The 20,643-nt window shown below is 37.5% G+C and overlaps 1 protein-coding gene across 1 annotated transcript; it reads right to left on the bottom strand.

The window, feature by feature from the left end:
- Window positions 1-3,916: 3,916 nt before the first annotated feature.
- LOC140238484 (leucine-rich repeat-containing protein 47-like) lies at window positions 3,917-13,541 on the bottom strand. Its single transcript, XM_072318389.1, has 5 exons — window positions 12,337-13,541; window positions 11,648-11,767; window positions 10,641-10,759; window positions 8,261-8,363; window positions 3,917-7,042 (listed from the first exon to the last, which is right to left on the bottom strand). Exons 1-5 carry the CDS (start codon window positions 13,330-13,332, stop codon window positions 6,758-6,760), a joined length of 1,623 nt encoding a protein of 540 aa, XP_072174490.1. The 5' UTR covers window positions 13,333-13,541; the 3' UTR covers window positions 3,917-6,757.
- Between the last annotated feature and the right edge of the window lie 7,102 nt (window positions 13,542-20,643).

The raw sequence follows: 20,643 nt of genomic DNA, 5'->3' as shown, positions 1-20,643 counted from the left end.
GAACCTGTGCTGTGGCAAGATGGCACTGAATTTGATTTCTCAGCAATTGAACCACTTATTTTTATTGATTTCATGGGTCCTGGGATAGTCCCCACTAAAAGGCTAGAAGGTAGTTACGAGATATGTAGTAAACCATATTTTCCAACAAGCTGCATCTGTTTCACACTAGCACAAAAGATCAGTAGATACTGCTTTGGGCCAATTTGCAGATTATATTACTAATCAGTTGTACAAAGTTACATGTATACCGTGAACACAATGGTGAATCTTTTTTGGTTAATATGTTGTTTCCCAATTGACATCGTGATATTGTAGCATAATTGAACACATTTCTAGGGCATTTGCACACATTTTTGGGCAAAAAAATTAAAAGTTCTGCATGTCAGAAGTATCTGTAACATTTGGTTACCTTAAACTTAATAAAGACATGTTTGTATGAGTAGATCACAGCACAAGTATACAAATGCAGATAAGTTACATGTAGATAAGCTAACTTTATGCGTGGTTGTCTTGATATTCAGTACTGTATTAGTACCTCTATGACCATGCATGCTTAAAAGATATGCATGAGTGCATGACAGTGGGGAACACACACATGAGTATTCAGCCATAGATGTGGGTTAATTTTGAGCTCAGTTGATGGTATGATCTGGGATAGATAGGGTTTATGCAATGGGAAGAGAAACTTGGTGTAATTCAGATGTGAGTGCATGATGTTATCATGAAGATGTTCATGTCATACACTACATATGTATGTGTTCAGTCGTGCTGAACTGCAGAGAAGACATAAGGTATAGAATACAGATTTCAATGTGGAGGCTTTGACACATTTAGCGATAGGCCTACATGTCCTTGGAAGAGAGCATGTGAAGTAATCCTACTTATGAGGATAGCTACAGGTAGTTGACTGAAGGGTTTCCAGCAGACTGTCAACCAGTTTGCAATTAAGCATGTTACAGAGAATGTTCATTCAATTTATCAGTTTTAAGTATAAATGAATCTGATTATTGATTTAAAAAACATAAAAACAAATAGAAAAATCACAAGCAAGGGATTATTGAAAACATTACTCTTTGTTCACTGTTTTAATGGAGTCAATCACACAGTGAATAGGGAGCTATGTATGGAGCAACATACAAGAAACAAACAATCAGCAGTAATGAATTATTGAACCTAGTAATTATTCCAGTAGTTTAATGTTACATATATCATAATAATATGTAACACTTTGATTTACTCAACCCTTCTCATTTTGTAGGTGTAACTAGTGTTTCATAATGAGGAGTGTATACTAAGTACACGTGTAATTGGCTCTTCTGTACTCAGCAATGTGTGCATTCTCATTAACTGCCTTTTCATACTTGTAGTATGCTTTTCTTTTGCACATTTCTCTGTACTATCAGTCATTATATGAACATTTCTTTCAATATGAGAGCAACAAGAAAAGAGGTACAATGTAGGGGTCCTACATATCTGTGAAAGTGCATGCTGTCTTGTTCAGAGAGACAGTGTGTCTTTTGTCTCCATCATGTCTTGTCATCAATTGCCCAGCATCATCTGATATGGGGCAAATGGGGGGGGGGGGGGGGGGTGGATGAGGAGCAAGCTTAATTTGCGATACTGTACGCGCCATATATTTAACAAGTATTTATCAAGACTGAGACAAATTGTGCAAGTAGTTCAATTCATGATTGTGGGGTACAAAGTACTGAATGTAGAAATATATGTTTGCAGATGGACCCTAATGTCAGTGTCAGAGTTGATATTTTTGTGTGTCTTCAAATTCATGGATACATGTAGCAGCTGTCTTGGGAAATTCATGAAGATATATACCTTGCAGAATATTGAGCATATACAGTAGGTTCATTTTAGTGTGGTATGGTGTATATCATGTAATGCATCATATTCATACTTTACGTCATTAAAAAAATGTCATTCTAGTGCTTACAGCTGCTTTAATAAATACTTGAAGTGCACTTTTAAAGTACCATCCTGACATGCGCCAAAATTTCTTCTGAATTTCCTGAAAACTGCGGGTGAATTTAAATCTGCATTTTTAAACTTGAGTTTAGGGTCAAAATGCACTGTTTCCATGACAACAGAATTTCAACTATACTCTTGTTAAATGTGTCCATCACAAATTTGCACTGACCTTGCTATATGTGTGTTTGTGTGTGTGTCTGTCTGTGTGTGTGTATACATATGTGTAGTACCTCGTGAGTACCTGGTGAATTTGACTACAGGTACTTCACAATTGTGGAAGTAGTTCACTCAAAAAGATTTGAAGAAAATATGCCCTAACCATTGCAAAACGTCACATACAAACACAAAGAGTGTCATGCATAACTACACCTTTGGATCATTACACGCCCTACATACTGAATTTGAAATAAATAAACTAATAGTTCGTTCAGCAATGTTTTGGGTAGTTACCATGGCAACGCTTTCCCCGACAGACACACAAAAACATGTGTTGCATATCTACACCTCAATGTCATTATGTACACCAAATTTGAGTTCAGTTGCTTCAAAATAGAGAAAGAAGTTCAAATCTTAAGATTTTCAAGAAAATATGCCGTTACCATGGCAACGCCTTGTCGGGTACAAACACAATTAAGTGTGTCTTGCATAATTGCACCTATAGATCATTATACATACCAAATTTGAAACGAATTGCTTAAATACAATGAAAGTAGTTCACAAGGTTTTTGGAAAATTGCGGTTACCATGGCAACGCTTTCTCTGACAAACACAAAAGACATGTCTTACACGTCTACACCTCAATGACATCATGTACACCAAATTTGAGTTCCATTGCCTTAAAACTCGAAATAGTTTCACCCCACATGATTTTCAAAGAAAAAATTGCCGTTACCATGGCAACGCCCAGTCAGGTACAAACACAAAGTGTGTCCTGCATAACTACACTTATAGATCATTATACATACCAAATTTGAAACAAATTGCTTAAATACTGTGAAAGTAGTTCACTCCACAACGTTTTGGGAAATTTGTGGTTACCATGGCAACGCTTTCTCCGACAAACACAAAAAAACGTGTCTTGCACATTTACACCTCAATGTCATTATGTACACCAAATTTGAGTTCAAGTGCCTCAAAATTGTGGAAGGAGTTCACTCCACAAGATTTTCAAGAAAATATGCCGTTACCATGGCAACGCCTTGTCGGGTACAAACACAAAGTGTTTCTTACATAACTACACCTAAAGATCATTATACACATAGAATTTGAAATGAATTACTCAAATACTGTGGCAGTAGTTTACTCCACAAGGTTTTTTTTTTTGGAAATTGTGGTTACCATGGCAACGCTTTCTCCGATAAAGACAAAAAAACGTCTTGCACATTTTCACTTCGATGTCATCATGTAACCCAAGTTTCATCAAAATTGCTTCAAAACTGTAGATGGAGTTCGAGACGCAAGATTTGCAACGGACTGCCCGACCGACCACATGCTGATTCATATACTAGTATACTGAGTAACCCCTTATACACTTTGTGTATGTTTAAAAAAAAAGTATTTTACACAATCATACATTACATAAAAATGTCATTTATACGGAATATTTTCTTCTTTTTTCTTAAAAGAAATGATCAAGTTTGGAGATTTGTCCCCCAGCATCTATATAAGCAGCCGCAATTATGACATTTGTAATCTATTGCAAATCGATTGCAAAATTTGCAACTACCCCTGAATCTATTGCAAAGTTGCAATTGATTAGCAATTGATTGCAGAGATGCAATCGATTTGCAATCAATTGCATCTTTCTTGCAACAGAATTGATTGCAACTTGCAATTGATTGCAAATTTGCAATGGATTTCAGGATTTGCAATAGATTTTGGGGACTTGCAATTAATTGCAAGTTTCTTGCAACACCCCCTAAGCCCTGTAAGCATTATCATGGTAGAAAAAATGTGAGGTCAGTGTGTACACAGAGCATACTCCTCAAGAAGTCTTCTGGGCCCTGTTTCATAAAAGATGTTAGGATGGCAACTCTTGCTGGAATGGCAACTTCCAATAGCAACAGCCAATCAGGAAGCTGGATTCTCATCGTTACCATGACAATTGCCACTCTAGCAAGAGTTGTTATCAAATCAACCTTTTATGAAATGGAGCCCTGGTCTACTCTAATGGAGGCCACTCACACAAGATCGGATACTAGGCTTTTAACAAAAGGGAGGGTTGTTACTAGTTGGTTTGCTTCTGGCTCAAAGGTAGCTTGTAGTGCTAACACATAATCAAAGGCAAAAGTTAAACATGAAGGCAAAAGTTAGGAAGCATAAAGGAACTATCCTCCAGCTACTGAAAGATACTTTATGCAAGAATGCCCTGAGTAAGTTTGAGTGTCATCACTGAATTGTGAGTCACTCGGATCATTAATACAATTAAACAGAATCTAGTCCTGAAAATGACATTGATAAATGCAGAAGACAACTACATGTACATACTTGCTTTTAAACAATAAATAGACGAATGCTTGGTAATGCAAAAGCAGGTCATAAGTACACTGTAATACCATTGTGCAAAGTGAACAGCCCAACTATTCAGTACTGCATGGCCGGCAGAACCATACAAAGGAATACATAAGGTGTCATCACTTTGGGCCCCCACACTTTTTTTTAACCCGTAAGTATGTAAGTGGCACTAAATAGAAATAGATAGAGATGTTGAAGTGCGAGCGCAGTAGAGTTATGTTTTTCCACTGAGGACCTTTTTTTCTTTTTTTTTTTTTTTTTGCTTGTCAGCTGAAAAAACCCAACCTATGCTTGTCAGCTGACAAAACACGAAAATGTAAGAGAGAGATGAGAAGAGAGATGAGCTGAGGACCTTCTTTTTTTTTTTTTTTCTTTTGATAGCTCATGAAACCCGGAAGTGGGCCCCACACTTTTGAAAACGCTCCGCCGGCCCTGTACTGGGTATACATGTCAAAAGGTGGATCTGAGCTCCACAGTGGGAGATATAAATTTTATGTTTGTGTTCTACAAGCCACAGGAATAGACAGACGTTTGGTGATGGAGTTTGTCACAGGGTTTGCTTTATACTTTCTTAGTTTTTATCAACAATTCGTCACCAAGATTAAAGTTACATGTAGTGCTATCTAGTTACATCCTTCTAGGAAAAAAAAAACACAAACAACAACACAACACACCAAAAAACAATCAAGCAAACGAAAACTCTTGACAGGTGCTACATTGGTCTGCTGATAATGTTCAAATGACACCAAGTATAAGTCCCCTTTGTAATTCAGTTCAATTAATCTTTTGATTCATAATTCAATGTGCTTCACTGTACTATCCCTAGTGATCCGGTGCATTCTTGTCACAAATAAAATCTCAGCAGCATCATCAATTTCAACTTGGTGATGATACCAAATAGCATAATTTGATAGTTCATGATCTTTTATGCTTCTGCCCATGAGGTATCTCTAGTTAGAGCGCACTCAGTAGGACACTGAAATTACAAGATGTGATTACAATCTTGCATGGTTACTGTCATAATACAGTTGCACAGCATAAGGACAACTCAAGCCTATGCTGCTAATTAAGCCAATTATGCATCATTTCAGTGCTCCATTTACAAAATATCTCCATAAAGTATCAATTCAAACTTCATCTTGGCAACTGTAGAATATACTTGATATACAGGTCTTATTAAACCAAGGTGGCCTTCATAATGAACATTCTTACCTGAAGTCATAATAATATAAGTGACAGTTTTATATTAATGAAAATACAAATGATCGTTTGGTCTTATTAACCCAAGGTGGCCTTCTCATCTAAATAGTGATCTCCCAAAGGGTCTTTCACTACTGTTATCATCGCAGCACTGCTCTGTTTCATTTTGACAGCGGGGTAAGAGGAACATTATCAGTTTAAACATGTTGGCAAAGGACAGAAGTACTAGGTAAGATTCAAACTCAGTTTCACAGCCTCTTCCACTAGACACAGTAACACAGACAGGAAATAACTTGCAATTAGCCAAAACACTACAATACATTTAAACTTTTACCCTAATAATCAACATGAAATAATTTATCATTACCATCATATGATTATTTCTCAAATTGTTTGATTTTTTCCCGAGCATTACAGTGAAACTAATAGCCATCTTAATGGAAAATTTTTTCACGTCAAAAACTGGTGGCATTTCAATCAAATTTCGACAGCTTCTGTTTTCGGAGCAAAAACAATCACTGATGGTACACTGTAAAAGACGAAAGCATTTGCACAAGATTATTACTCTCTGCCAAACGTACAGACTTTTTCCATATGTACTTGTACACTGTAATGCTACTCACATCCTAGACAGCACAGTTGCCAAATGGCTAGGGACAGAAGTGTACCAATACCCTGGAAATCAAATTTGTGTACAGGTAGAATAAAAAGAAGAAGAAAAAAAAAAAGAAGCCATAATTTACCTGTGATTGCCCCTCAATATAATCATATTTAGTCAATTTTAAGTATTTTTTGGTATTGTATACATACTATTCAACATCTAATTTTAAACCCAAATAAATAAAGTTTGGAGTGACAAAAAAAATTCTACCATTTTGCAGGGGGCATGTCTTAAGTTCAAGTATATTTTACAACAATAGCAAACATAATACTCAGGGTATTGGTACACTTTAAAGACATGAAAAGTTCTTTCAAGCATGGCCCTTCTTTGATGTATATAAATACTACCAAGACATTGCACATGTTTCTGTTATAAAATCAAATTCAAGATGTTAACCACTTAACGTATAACTGTTATTCCATTCATAATGAGGTCTGTCTTGGAGGGAAATAGAACCCTGAGTTCACCTTCCTCGTTAATCACCCTGACCTGCTCAACCACTAACTCCCTGGCACTTCTATCATCTGAGGTAGACTCTGCCCCAGCCTCTTCGCTGGAAATGCCACTGCTTCCCAGATTCAGTTCCAGCATCTTGGACAACACGGCCTCTAAAACCTTCTTGCAAGATGCTAGGTCCTCAGAGCTTGTGACTTCTACCAAGATATCTGTGGTCGATTTTGAGATCTGTTAACAGAAACAGAAGGTAAATTAAAAAGAAACTACATGTATCAAAAAAAAAAAAAAAAATGAATTGCCAATTTGAGAGAGAAAAAGAAACCATAGTTTTCTTCAATGTGTGGTCATTTAAAGAATCAGTTAAAAAAAAAGAAATCAATTGAGCAATTACGAGTCTATCTGAAAATTTGTAACTAAAACTTAAATGTTTATAAACGACAAAAGACTCAATTGAAAGAATTCGCTTTTTACTCTGTCTAATGAAAATTTAACCATGAAGAGTAAAAACGATATCAGATATATCAGCATCAAACCACAGAAAAACAGTTTTCTTGGACTTGATGGGTTACAATACAAATTGCCTTCCCTTCTCTTACAGAAGTGTGAGACGATCATGGCCATCATATAAATGGAGCGCAGAAGAAAATTCATTTGAATAATTATTATTTTAGTAGAAGCCATGATAAACAATCACGGGCATACATACTGGAGTTGGACTCAAACAAACGATATCTTGATTTCTAGACAGGCATCGTGCCAACTACACTACAGAGCTTTCACCTGCTTTTTATCTTTTGCTTTTTATCATGGATACTACTAAAACACTGAATGATTGGTGCTCATTTACGTCGATGTAGAGCAATTTGTCAGTCGCAATAGAAACAAATTGATGAAAGATTTCATTACCTGGAATAAACATACAGTACCTGCTGCTACAAGGGTTAAGAACCAACACTGGCTATCTGGCAGACGCCCAGTAGTCTAATGAATACATCGCCCGTCTAGTAATCACAAGATCATTGGTTCCAAACCAATCCCTAAGTATGTTTATTCCAAATATTTTACTCTTTTTATTATGGCTACCGCCAAAAATCTGAATAATTAGTGCTTATTTATGTCGATAGAGGGCAACTAAGTTACAATAACAATTCAACGTAAGACTTTATCAATTTGAACAAATGATGTGACATACAATTCATAAGCAGAACCAAGAAAAATTTTCAACAAGCAAATTCAAAATACTGACTGGATACAAATACCAACTAAGTTGCCTTGGAGACCATAAAGTTAGTATTTATCAATACATTGTACTGACATAAACTTGTCATACATGTACTTTGTCAAAACTTCCCTGATCTGCATAGTTGTTTCACTGCTTGTCTTCAAAATCATTCCCTAAATAATTGTCCAAATTTTCCTTCAGTGGTATCGGGTCCAGGCACTTACCTTTGATACATCGGCATTTGTGATTGGTGGGAAGGATATCACATGACTAGCAGCATCAGAGACACATGGATAGACCTTCTGACCATGCAGCAGCTTCAGGTATCTAAACATCACAAAAAAAAAAAAAAAAGGAGCAACTTAGTTCTGTTTCCTATAACATGTCTAACAGTACCTCTCAGCATTGCTGAGAGGCAATAATCAAACCTAAGCTGAAATCTGAACACACACACACACACACATATTACAACTTTGTTTTGGAAATTGTAATTACTTGTGGTCCTTACTGCACATCCAATTTGGCTTCACAAGCCTGCTGTAACAAACTACTTTATGGACAATACACATGCAAAAACAAACATACCAACAACACAACTCTTATCTATTTATCTCTCTTTCTCGTACATAGTGCAAGATAATCTTTACCCTGCAGTAGTACACATCCATATGCCCATCCATTCATTCTCAGGTAAAATAAAACTGCATGTGGCAGTTGCTGCCAGAAATATAGCATGAACTGTCAAATTTTAGGTGTTAGTATCTCTCATTTGCCAGTGAGTATCCACACCACATTAATTGAATTTCATATCATTTCTTTATTTTTCTCCAGGAATCTCAAGATTGAACTCTAAAGTTGGAAGAGTCCTTGGCATAGGCGCCAGAAGTGGGGGGGGGGGCAGGAGGGGCGGCCGCCCCCCCCCCCAATCCAAAAAGTGGGGGGGTCAAAACGCATTTTTGCCCCCCCAAAAAGCCCCCCCCCTCAAAAAAAAATAAATAAATAAAATAAAAAATAAATAAACAAATAAATAAAAATAGATAAAATAAGATAGATATGTATAAATGAATAAACGTGAAAAAACATAGCTACAAACGGCAGTTTTTGGACTGTAAAATGTCAAAATTTCCAAGCTCGCTCGCTCCGCTCGCTCGCATTCAATCGCTATGCCATTCTCCTAATGTCGCTGCCAGTAATTGCCAGCAGTTGCGCCTGGGCCGCCCCCCTTAATTTCCAAAGCTAATATATATATATATATATAGCTACAAATGGCAGTTTGGGGACTGTAAAATGTCAAAATTAATGGTCAAATTTATTCGTTATGCCATTTTCCTAACGTTGCAGCAAGTAATTGCCAGCAGTTGAGCCCGGTGCGCCTCCCCCTTAATTTCCAAAGCGAAAAACATAGCTACAACGGCAGTTTTTGGACTGTAGAATGTCAAAATTTTCAAGCTCGCTCGCTTCGCTTGCTCGCATTGAGTCATTATGCCATTCTCCTAATGTTGCAGCCAGTAATTGTCAGCAGTTGCGCCCGATGGGCCCCATTAATTTCTAAAGCGAAAGATATAGCTACAAACGGCAGTTTCGGGACTGTAGAATGTCAAAATTTTCAAGCTCGCTCGCTTCGCTCGCTCGCATTGAATGGTTATGCCATTCTCCTAATGTTGCTGCCAGTAATTGCCAGCAATTGCGCCCGATGCGCCCCCATTAATTTCTAAAGCGAAAGATATAGCTACAAACGCCAGTTTTGGGACTGTAGAATGTCAAAATTTTCAAGCTCACTCGCTTCGCTCGCTCGCATTGAATGGTTATGCCATTCTCCTAATGTTGCCGCCAGTAATTGCCAGCAGTTGCGCCCAATCCCCCCCCCCCCCCTTAGTTTCCAAAGCGAAAGATATAGCTACAACGGCAGTTTGGGGACTGTAAAATGTCAAAATTTTCAAGCTCTCTCACTCCGCTCGCTCGCTCGCATTTTATTGTTATGCAATTCTCCTGATGTTGCTGACAGTATATAATTTGTCGTTTCACACCGTCATTCCATAATCCATGTAAGGAAAACTTACAATGTTGCTCAATGACTGCGTCATTGAATGTATCACATTCCGTAATGTATTGTAGTCCCATTATTGCGCACGCACACACGCACATGCATACACACCGTCAAAATTACTTTTCCACAAGGTGCCCACCCCCAATGTTTCGACCCACCGAACGCCACTTTACATACACACACACACATATATATGTATATATATATATATATATATATATATATATATAGATGTGTGTGTGTGTGTGTATGTGTATATTGTGTAACATTATGTATGGTCTATCGTGAGCCCCCTCCAATATTTGCCCCCCCCCCCCAATCCAAAACTGCTTCCGGCGCGCTTGGTCCTTGGTCATATTTCTAAGCATTTATTACTAGAGATTGAGGCTGTGAAGAAGTTTTGATTGCAACTGATCAACATTAATTGACATCATTAATTTGAATGAGTGTTTTTGGTTGTTTTAATGTTGAAATGCCCCAACCACAAAAAAAAAAGGCTAATAACACTAAAACAGATATTCCAACCTGTGTAACGCAGAAATTCAGTGCAAACTTACTGGTGTATTCCAGACAAGGTATTCCTTTTATTCTCCTTTCTAAAATTTTCTGCTTCCTGGTTTAGTTGGGCCATCAACACTTCAGCTGTTGTGCTCTTCCTTTTTCCCAGAGGAACAAGCTGTGAGAAGGAAAATATGTTAGGGGAAAGTCACAAATACAGACAAATGTATGTTTCAAAAGCTATATAACCCTCTCCATTTCTTCCAAATTTTCCCCCGGTATATTAGTGGCATAGATCTGTCAATATTTCGTTTGAATTACCTCAAACTATATGTAGTATTGAGCTCTTGAATAATGTTACAAACCCTCCCCCCCCCCCCCAAAAAAAAAAAAAGAAAAGAAAAAAAAAAGAAGAAAATCCCACTTACATCAGGGCGCTTTTACATAAAAAGTTGATATGGTAGCATCTCTTGCTGGAATTGCAATTGTTGTGGTTAACAATAAAAATCCAGCTACGGGACGTTGCCATTCCAGCAAGTTTGCTATCCGAATATCTTTTATGAAATGGGCCCAGGACTTCAAACAGGGTTTAAACTGTTTATGTAGAATTGTTTAACCATGAATAAACTGATATTCTGAACTTAATTTGCACAAGAATGTTTTAACAGTGAGGCTGTGTACCGATCACTCTAAAAGAATGTACATACTCTATGAAATCTTGGGCAGAGGAAGTGTTCTTTAACACTGAAATCTACTGGCACTTCTCCGACCAATATTCATGATTCTGTTTTCTTTGTATTTCAAGCATTTGAAGAGTTTCTTCGCAAAATGGACTAAGTGTTATTCTTATGCATCTTAAAGTAAGTTCATCATCACACAGGGCAAAATAAAACCCTTAAAAGTGATACTGTTACATATATGATGGAACATTCTCCAAGTTATGATAAATATATTCAACATTTTCTTACAATTTTTTTTCTTCGATCATCAATGTCTCAGCTTAACAGGACTGGAGTTAGTTTGTTCAGCCATAAAACTCTAATTTTGTCATAGGCAGTATGATTACCTCTATGCTGCTTGGAGCTTTGCCTTCATAAGTCAGTGGTCCCTTGATGAGCTTTAGGTCATGGGTTGCTATGGTAGCAGTGGTCCGTTTCCCGCACAACGGTCCATCATGCAGTTTGGTCTGGAAGAAAATATCATGACAGGCATCAGTGGTAAACTGTACAAAGCACTGAAATAGGCTGAAATAAATTATCAATGGCACACAAGCTGGAAGTTATAGATAAGCAAAACTATGTATCACTGAACAAAGTTAACTTAGAGCATGACAATGTTGTAACAATTTAAGAGTATCACATTCAAAGAAAGAGTTGTACTTTCAAACAAATCCTGGTTCTGCAAAGATTTAAAAAAAGGGAAAAACCCATCCTTCACAAAAAGAATGACTGTGAGGAGTGTTGAAAGGTAGTGACGGAAGTATGCAAAAGTAAATTAAGTGACAATTATTGCAATGGATTATGAGATTATTTAAATGAGATATGTCTTTAAAATCTTTGCTGTCTATAAATAATCTCCCTGGTTTTAGGCAGTATCATAGTGAAATTTCTAATAAACTAGTTTGACAGCCAGAGTTTTTCAATCTATCCTTTAACTTTAGTCCTTAGAGGTAGAGTAAATATCTTCATGCCACCAGTCAAACCCAAAAGATTCCCCTCTTACGATAATACATGTACTCCATCAATTGCAAAGTACCTGAGCTGTGATGAACTGTTTGAAGCGACTATCTGTCTCTAGATCCAAATTTCTGACAATGCAGCATGCAATGTATGGTCTCACACTAATGACGGATTTACATGTTTGGACTTCAAATGGTTCTGCAGCATCTTTGATGCTCAAAACATTGATCTGCTTCACAAGCTCATTTTCATCCTCTTGTGACTGTGATGCTTTCTTTTTACGTTTTTCCCTCTTGTCCTTGGTTGGTTTTGCATCTCTGCTGCCGGACATTTCTGGTTTCACTCCGTGAGCTGCAATGTACTGCAGGATCGGTTTTGTTCCTCTCTCCTGCTGTATGAGTTTCCATAGACGCCGGTCTTTCACCGGATTTTCCATCAACATAAGCTCCTTCAACTTTGAGCACTGGGCAAGGCTTGCTGGGAAGGCTTGGAGCTTATTACTGCTGAGGTCAAGTGTGCAGAGCACTTCAAAATGTGTCATGTCTGAGCTTATGGATGCGATGTCATTGTGCGAGGCAAGAATCTCACTGAGGTGCGGCAAATCTGCAGTCAGCACGACATCCACACTGGTCAGCTTATTGCGAGATAAGTTGAGATATGTCAAACTCTTCAGGTTACCCAAACTCTCTGGGACCTCGCAGAGGCCATTTTGACTAAGGTCAAGTGTATGTAATGATCCAAGCTTGTCCCCTAAACTTTGAGGGACTTCAATGAGATTGTTCCTTGATGCATCCAGGAACTGCAGGCGGGTCAATCTTCCAATTGAATCTGGCAATTTTGAGAGACAGTTGCCACGGAGAATCAAATTCAGGAGTTTTTCCAAACTCCCGATATCGTGAGGAAGCTCATTCAAACCTGCATCCGACATCTCAAGGAAATTAAGGGAGGTCAACGTAAAAATGCGGTTGTCGAGTCCTTCTGCTGCTATCCTGCTTGCTATCTCACTCCCTTTCAATACAAGCTCTCTTCGATTATTTGCTTCAGCGTGGGATACTTCTGTCCAGTTTGCCATTTTGCCGAACAGGACCCTTTTGTTCCACGAAAGTTATGAATTTCGAATCATCAAACAAACTGCCTCGTGCACTTTACCTCTGTTCTCAGCTCTCACGCGACACACTTCGGCAGCGGGTTTATGTGCCTGTCCCACGGAAATTCTACCTGTTTTAATGTGCAGTGCGAATATAGGACGGCCAAATGTACGATATGCCTAGTAGCGGTTACCGGTACCGGTACCTACCCACATTTGGTTGCAATACGTGTTGTAATAATTCTCCATGGATCTATAGGACCGCAAAACTTACATTAGTGTTTGTGTCGCAACAAATTCGAATACTAGAATTTCGTTGAAACTTGAAAGCTTTCACAAATACGAAAGATATTTCGTAGTAGGTCAATGATCAGCGCTGAGTAGTCGGCCGTCAGCAAGTGACTTGGTTGTACATGTGGGATGCGATGGCGCAATCGCATTTCGCAATCGAGGTTTCGTTTGCACCTGCAAAGTGGTCTCTTCCCACCTCCCTGGTGGGACCATTTTGATAGGGGCGCAAGGAGGTGTTTTGGATGGAATCAGTGGCGAATCCAGGAATTCCGTAAATGGGGGGGGGGGGGGGCCACAAAATATATCTTATGCCACTTCCGGGTCTAATCAGCAAAAGCGACAACAACAAAGGTGTATTTTTTTTTTGTTCCAGTTTAATTCTTTCTACAGTACTATTTCTTTTATTTTATTTTTTTTAAGTAACTAAAAAACCAAAGGGAGCGCCAGTGCCCGGTGCGCCCTAGTTTGCAGGCACAAACCCTTGTTGGTCGTATAGGAGTCTGCATGCGCCAAGACTAATACACGCACCACTACACTGCAGCCTCTCCCAACACAGTGGTGCAAGTAGTAGTCTTGGCGCAGACTCCTTTACGACCAACAAGGGTTTGTGCCTGCAAACTAGGTGCGCCCTCCCCTGAATCCGCCACAGAGAAACCGAACATAAGAAACTGTTCTTTAACCCTAGCTTTTTTACCCTTCCCGGGCCCAAGGTGGGGGGGGGGGGGGGCACATCGTGCCCCCATGTAACTTTATTATTATTATTATTATTATTATTAATGTATCATCGTCATATTTGGCACATATGGATAGAGCAACTCATTATCTACATGACCGTACATTTTAATTTTCTCAAGATCACCTGTGGAGAGCGCTATTTATCAAAATACAAGAAATACATGTATACAGAAAATATGCTAAAAAACATGATTTTTCGCCTTATTTCTTTATCCCCAGTATATGTATCTTATTACAAACCAATCATTTTTATATTTGCCACAAATGATAAGCAAGTGGAATCTTATTATTAGTTATGGTTGAAATTTCTCAAGGTCACCACATGGGGCGCTATCCATAACAACTTAAAGAAACACATTTTGAGACCTGTGTTGAAATGTTTGGGACAGGTAAATGTATAGTTATCACATTTCATACTTGCATAATATTGAAATTTTGAGTTTGCAGATTGATAATGTTATTATCTAATATGATAAACTAATGATATTACAGGCATATCTTGGGTGAAGGAATCAAAATGACACAAAATAGAAGGGCAATCTTTGGAAAATACTGTTGTTTTCAATTATCTATATTAGATCTATTGTTTTATGCCTTTGTCACATGAAAACAAAGGAAATGATAAGAAAAACATTTCAGAACCACAATTACTATGGCATTTTGCTTCTTCAGCAAATTTCAGCCAAGAAACGCCCATTTCATACATCGTGATATTGTTAGCTGAAATTGGAACAGAAAAAAAGATGAACTGACTGACATGGTTGTAAGTTTATGGTTGCCATGACAACCAGCAATATCAGATATAGCTAACTTATATATCAAAATGCTCGCAATAAGATTTTAGGAAAAGTCACCAAATTTGGTTGAAATTTGATCAAGGGCGAAGGAGTGGCAAATGAACATCTGGTAGGGGGCAGAGCGTGCCCCCGCGGGCTTAATTGGGTTAATAGAACTGAGAGTTCTCTATAGCTCTCTCACGCTCGCACACGCCTGTTTCTCAAGCCCCACCAACCGAACACCCCCCCCCCCCCCGGCTGCCCCATCTGCCCCCGCCTCCCCCTCCCCCGAAAAAAAAAAATGAACTTCCAATCAACAGAGTCACATTTTCATAGGACATTTTAAAATTTATATTTCATATCTTAGTCCGGGTATTTAGTGCATGCACCAAACAGCACGATTAGCTTCCCCTAAACGACATCCCTCGTCCCGGCGGCACCCCCCCCCTCCCCGATCCTCGGATCGATCCTCTGAACCTCCACAAAATCTCTCACCAAGCTTGGCATTTCTGTTATACATACTGTCGGCGGCTACCCCTCGATCCCCGAGCGTCTCCCCCCCCCCCCTCCCCGGCCTTCTCTTAAGTTCTCCCTCTCCACATTATCCCATCCCCTTACCCCCCCCCCCCCCTCACTGCCTTCTCTGGTACCCCTCTCCCGGCCAAGGGCTGGAAATTGAAATCTTTTTGTAATCTGTAAGGCATAACAACTATAAAGAAAATCTAGAAGATCTGTTCGTATGGGTAGGTCTATACAAGTCAAATGTCAAAATACGCACTGTGATAAAAATACTGAAGTAGGGCCTATATCAGTAAGTTATTCCGACACAGCTATTACCATTAATTCCATATAATGCATGAGACTATGGAATTTGGTAGATCAGTAAAGAATTATCTTAAAATTTTTGATAGTGGTTTAGAGTTTAGAATTCTTGATGCCGATATACCCATCACGGAGATAATTTATGCGTTCTTATAGCATCTTTCAGTATTATCTAGGTGTACACAGGTACCCCGGTACACCTTCCAATACTGTATAGGATCGGCCATAAATTTTGTGCCCCACATCAGCGTTCAGTTCGATCAATGCGAGAATATTTTCAATTTCAATTTATCTTCACAAACCATTCACATCTAACACAAACCCCTTGTTGGGACAAGTACATTGTTTTGTATAAATACAAAAAAAAAATGAACTATACAATTGCTATACGATGGAATGTTGCATGGGACCTTGAGAAAACACAGCTGTTAAACAAGGTCCCCTCAAAAAAAAAAGAAGAAATATTACATGCAGATGAGTGGATGTGATATACAGTGTATTGCAAAAAAAAGGAGGGGCTGAGGTGAGAAACAAAAAAAAAAACAACAAGAGGGAGGAAGAGAAGAAAAGAATAAAAACGGAGAGACAAAGTGACATATAAAGGCGTAGATACACACATTGGTCATTAAAGGGAAGATAAACCCCAAGAGCAATGTGCATTGAGTGAAAGCAGCAACATTAGTAGAACACATCAGTGAAAGTTTGAAGAAAATCGGGCAAATCGATGCAAAAGTTATGAATTTTTAAAGTTTTGATGTTGGAACCGCTTGATGAGGAGACTACCAGAGGTTATGACGTATGAGTGGACAACAATACCAAGAAAATACAAAGAAAATACTACAAAAATCCATTTTTCATGAAAATTACAATTCCATCAACTTCATATTGACGTATGTTAAGGGTAGCAATTATTATTCCCCCTGCTTTCTGAAAGTGGTTGGTCCATTACTCTTTCATAATTCTAGAAAAGTGAATTTTTGTTGAATTTCCTTTATATTTTCTTTGTATTGTTGTCCACTCATACGTCATATCCTCTAGTAGTCTCCTCGTCCAGCGGTTCCAACACCAAAACTTTAAAAATTCATAACTTTTGCATCGATAGTCCGATTTTCCTCAAACTTTCACTGATGTGTTCTGCTAATGTTGCTGCTTTCACTCAATCCACATTGCTCTTTGGGTTTACCTTCCCTTTAATCAAAGGTCATATACATTATCATCAATCAACATAAGATGCAAGGAGGTATTTATTTAAAATAATTTTTGCTTGAATACAGATAAACTGGGGGCAGACTTAACATCAATTGGCAAATTGTTCCAAAGCTTTGGACCAGAATGAATAAAAGTGTTTTGTGCATTAAAGGTGGGTGGTGCGTGAACGAGGTATATGGAATAAGTTTTGCTGATGAGTAGACTAATCATGAACATGACTGTTCTTTTTTTAATATAAAACAGAAAGGGCAGTAGGACATTCATTCACATTGCACATCCAAGATGGAAAAGATACAAATCATATATTTTCAGTATTTTTTCTCAAAAATATATTTGAAGTGTGTGAGCGGAAGTCCAAATAAAAACAGTTCGAAGGACTCTCTTTTATATACTTAAGATCCTATCAATACACAATCTTGGAGCTGACCCCCAAGCAAGCAGCCCATTTAAATGTGACACTATCAATGTATTATAAAGCATAAACAAGATATTGCGGGATGGGATGAAAGACTTCAGTTTATGGATAATACCAGCAAGAGCTTTCGAGATGTTGCTTTTCCTGGATTTACTCGTACAGGAATACAATATTTTTTGCTTTTCCATAATTTTTTATTGATTCCATATTCAGAACAATTTCATAACAAATCAAATCACATGTATTACAAAATCCACGATTTAGAGTAACACAATGATAATGAAATCAAACCAAGCTGTACTTTCAGCAGAAACAGTACATTCGTAAAGAATATACAATGCACCAGAGAAAGAAAACAACATACACTGCTAACTTACTTTCGTTAAAATCAAATCGAGCTGTACTTTCAGCATGACAGTACAATATTAAAAAAAAAAGAAAAGAATACTTAACACGTCATCAATCTTTCCGCACACCCACATGGAATCAGTATTCCCTTTAATCACCCCCCCCCCCTCCTCCCCTCCCCAACGATACCCTTCCTCTCCCTTCCCCCTTCCCCGTGGACATCTGGCTCCGGGTCCTTCCATACTTACTTTCAAATTTTCCCATTTACTGAAATGAATGGTTAAAGTTCCCCTCATTCATGCTAATTTCTTTTTCTCAAATCTATCCTCTAAAATATTATTTTTTATTTCATTATATGTAGGCGGCTTTCCATATTCTCTACTTTTAAAAATCAAATATTTAACCAAAATTAAGATATGATTTAGCAATTGGTGTTTTCCCCTATTGCCCTCCTTCCTCCCAAACAGAATTTCTTCCCAAGTACAATTTTTTAAATCAACATCCTCTATCATTTCCTCAATTAATTCCCAGATTAATTTCACATGCTCACAAGTGTAAAATAAATTTTTGTATGTTTCTTCTTCTTTTTCACAAAAAGAACATAAGTTACTTGCAGCAAAACCGAACCTGAAAAGATGATGATTTGTATAAACAATACCATGCACCAGTTTAAATTGAAACTCTCGTAATCGGCTATTTAATGTAAATTGTCTTGGCCTTAAAAATATAGTTTCGATCTCCTTAACAGAAAACCCATAATTTCGTTTAATTCTATCAAAAATCGGTACTGCACTTTCTTTTTCCTTAAAAAATTGCAAATACAATTTTTTTTTCGATCTTAAATTGCTAATGTCAGTTGTTTTCCCTCCTATAATAAAATCAGTTTCCTAAATATCTTTTTCTTTTACTCTCATATTTCTCCTCCAAACCATCGATATATTTTCTTAAATACATCTTAACAAAAAAAATATATATCTTTTCCTCCTAAACCTAAATCTCTAAGATATCTATCACATTTCAGTTCACCATTATTTCCTAATATATGTTTTAATCTATAAACTCCCTTTTTATGCATATTTTCATCATATATACAGTTTCTATTTAATCGTATAGATTTATTATTAAATATTATAACATTACCAATATACAAACTATTACTTACATTACTTCTTATTTTTCTCGTATTTACCCACACTTCTAATAAATCCATATAAAATTGTGAAGTTTTCACTTTCAACAACACTCGTAGATAATCACACAAAAATAAAATTCTCCTCCTGTGTCTCTCGCAACAAAATTAAAATACTGCTTCCATTTCATATTTTCATCTTAATCCACATAACTCGCTGTGATTTAACTAAATCAACAAAATTCATCATTTTTAACCCGCCTTGTTTATAATCTAAAAACATTACATTTTTCTAATTTTATCTCTTTTTCCTTTCATATAAAATCAAAAACTAATTTGTCTAATGAATCAAAAACCCACCTGGGAACTGGAGTGAGAGAAGCTCGATATATAACTTTTGAATAAATATGTACTTTAAGTAATTGAATCTTTCCCATCAAAGTTAAATCTCTTTGTTTCCAAAAATTTAAAAGAGATTTTATTTTACTCAAAATTTCTTCGTAATTCATATTTTCCTTCGTTCCCTCATCTAAAGAAAAGAAAACCCCAGGTATCTTCACAAAATCAACTGTTTCTCCAAAATTAATATCCAATTGCAAATGCTGATATAGTCTTATGCATATTTACCTTTAATCCCATATGTATTTCATTCTTCGATCAATAATGACATTAAAAAAGGACTTTTCATTAAATAGCTTATCAAAAATTGATATATTTTGGTCTGAAACTACAAACTTCAATTCTATGCTTATTTTAAGTCGATCTCTTTGAACAAAAGTGAAAATGACCCATATTCTATGGCATGGCTCAGTACAATCAGGGATGTGTATTTTGTGTACTCCACCTTTGTAAACACGCCCACATAACAGCGGCATCACTCATTCACTTATCAGCATCGATTACAGTTTCTTGCATGCAATTGAATCGATTATGTCGCGACGTGCATAATGCATGCAACTGTTAAACTTACAACTGAAAATTGCATACGCGGAAGGAAAACCAAAACATGTCTTGCTGTGATTCCCCCTGACTAATTATGGATATTGGTAAGTTAATGCTGCGGTGAACGACGCAAAATTGTCATACTCTGTTATACTATAACTTTTCAGAAGACAAGCTGTCAGTTAGTTTCGATTGTATTGTGGACGCTGTGTGCTACCAGACCGTGAATTTCGAAGACAGTAGGGCCTACACAGACAAAATACGTTGTCGCCGTGGCGCATTCACAGGACGTGGCGAATGAATCAACTCAGTCCCATATGTTAGCAACGGTGCAGTGTCGTGATGTGAAAGGAGTATGTAAGGAACATGAACGCGAAAGTGGCATATTTTACCCGTTGCTAAGTAGCAATTCGCTTGTCGCGAACCGTTTTATCTTGTGCTAGTAGCATTAGATTAATTTTCATTTGTAAAAAACCATTAGCATAATAACAGTAAGTCAAGTGCGTACATTACAGTCTTACTACAGATTAGGGGATCGCTATCGCTATGACGCTAACATTTTAAATTTAGACCTCTCCTACTACCAACTACCAGCCTGGCCTACTTGCGTCCTAGCTTTTGTTTAGCTA

Source organism: Diadema setosum, chromosome 15, assembly GCF_964275005.1.
Source record: "Diadema setosum chromosome 15, eeDiaSeto1, whole genome shotgun sequence".
Taxonomy (NCBI): Eukaryota; Metazoa; Echinodermata; class Echinoidea; order Diadematoida; family Diadematidae; genus Diadema; species Diadema setosum.
Note: the sequence above shows the minus strand (reverse complement) of the source record. Positions and strands in the feature narration are given on the sequence as shown.

Bases quoted from the DNA above. Each gene is read 5' to 3' on its own strand.
- LOC140238484 (XM_072318389.1), bottom strand. From the start codon at position 13,332: ATGGCAAACTGGACAGAAGTATCCCACGCTGAAGCAAATAATCGAAGA. The intron at 8,364-10,640 runs GTAAGTTTGCAC...TGTGATGTTTAG, and splicing joins ACCTTGTCTGGAATACACCA to ATACCTGAAGCTGCTGCATG. The intron at 7,043-8,260 runs GTAAGTGCCTGG...TTCTGTTAACAG, and splicing joins CAAATGCCGATGTATCAAAG to ATCTCAAAATCGACCACAGA.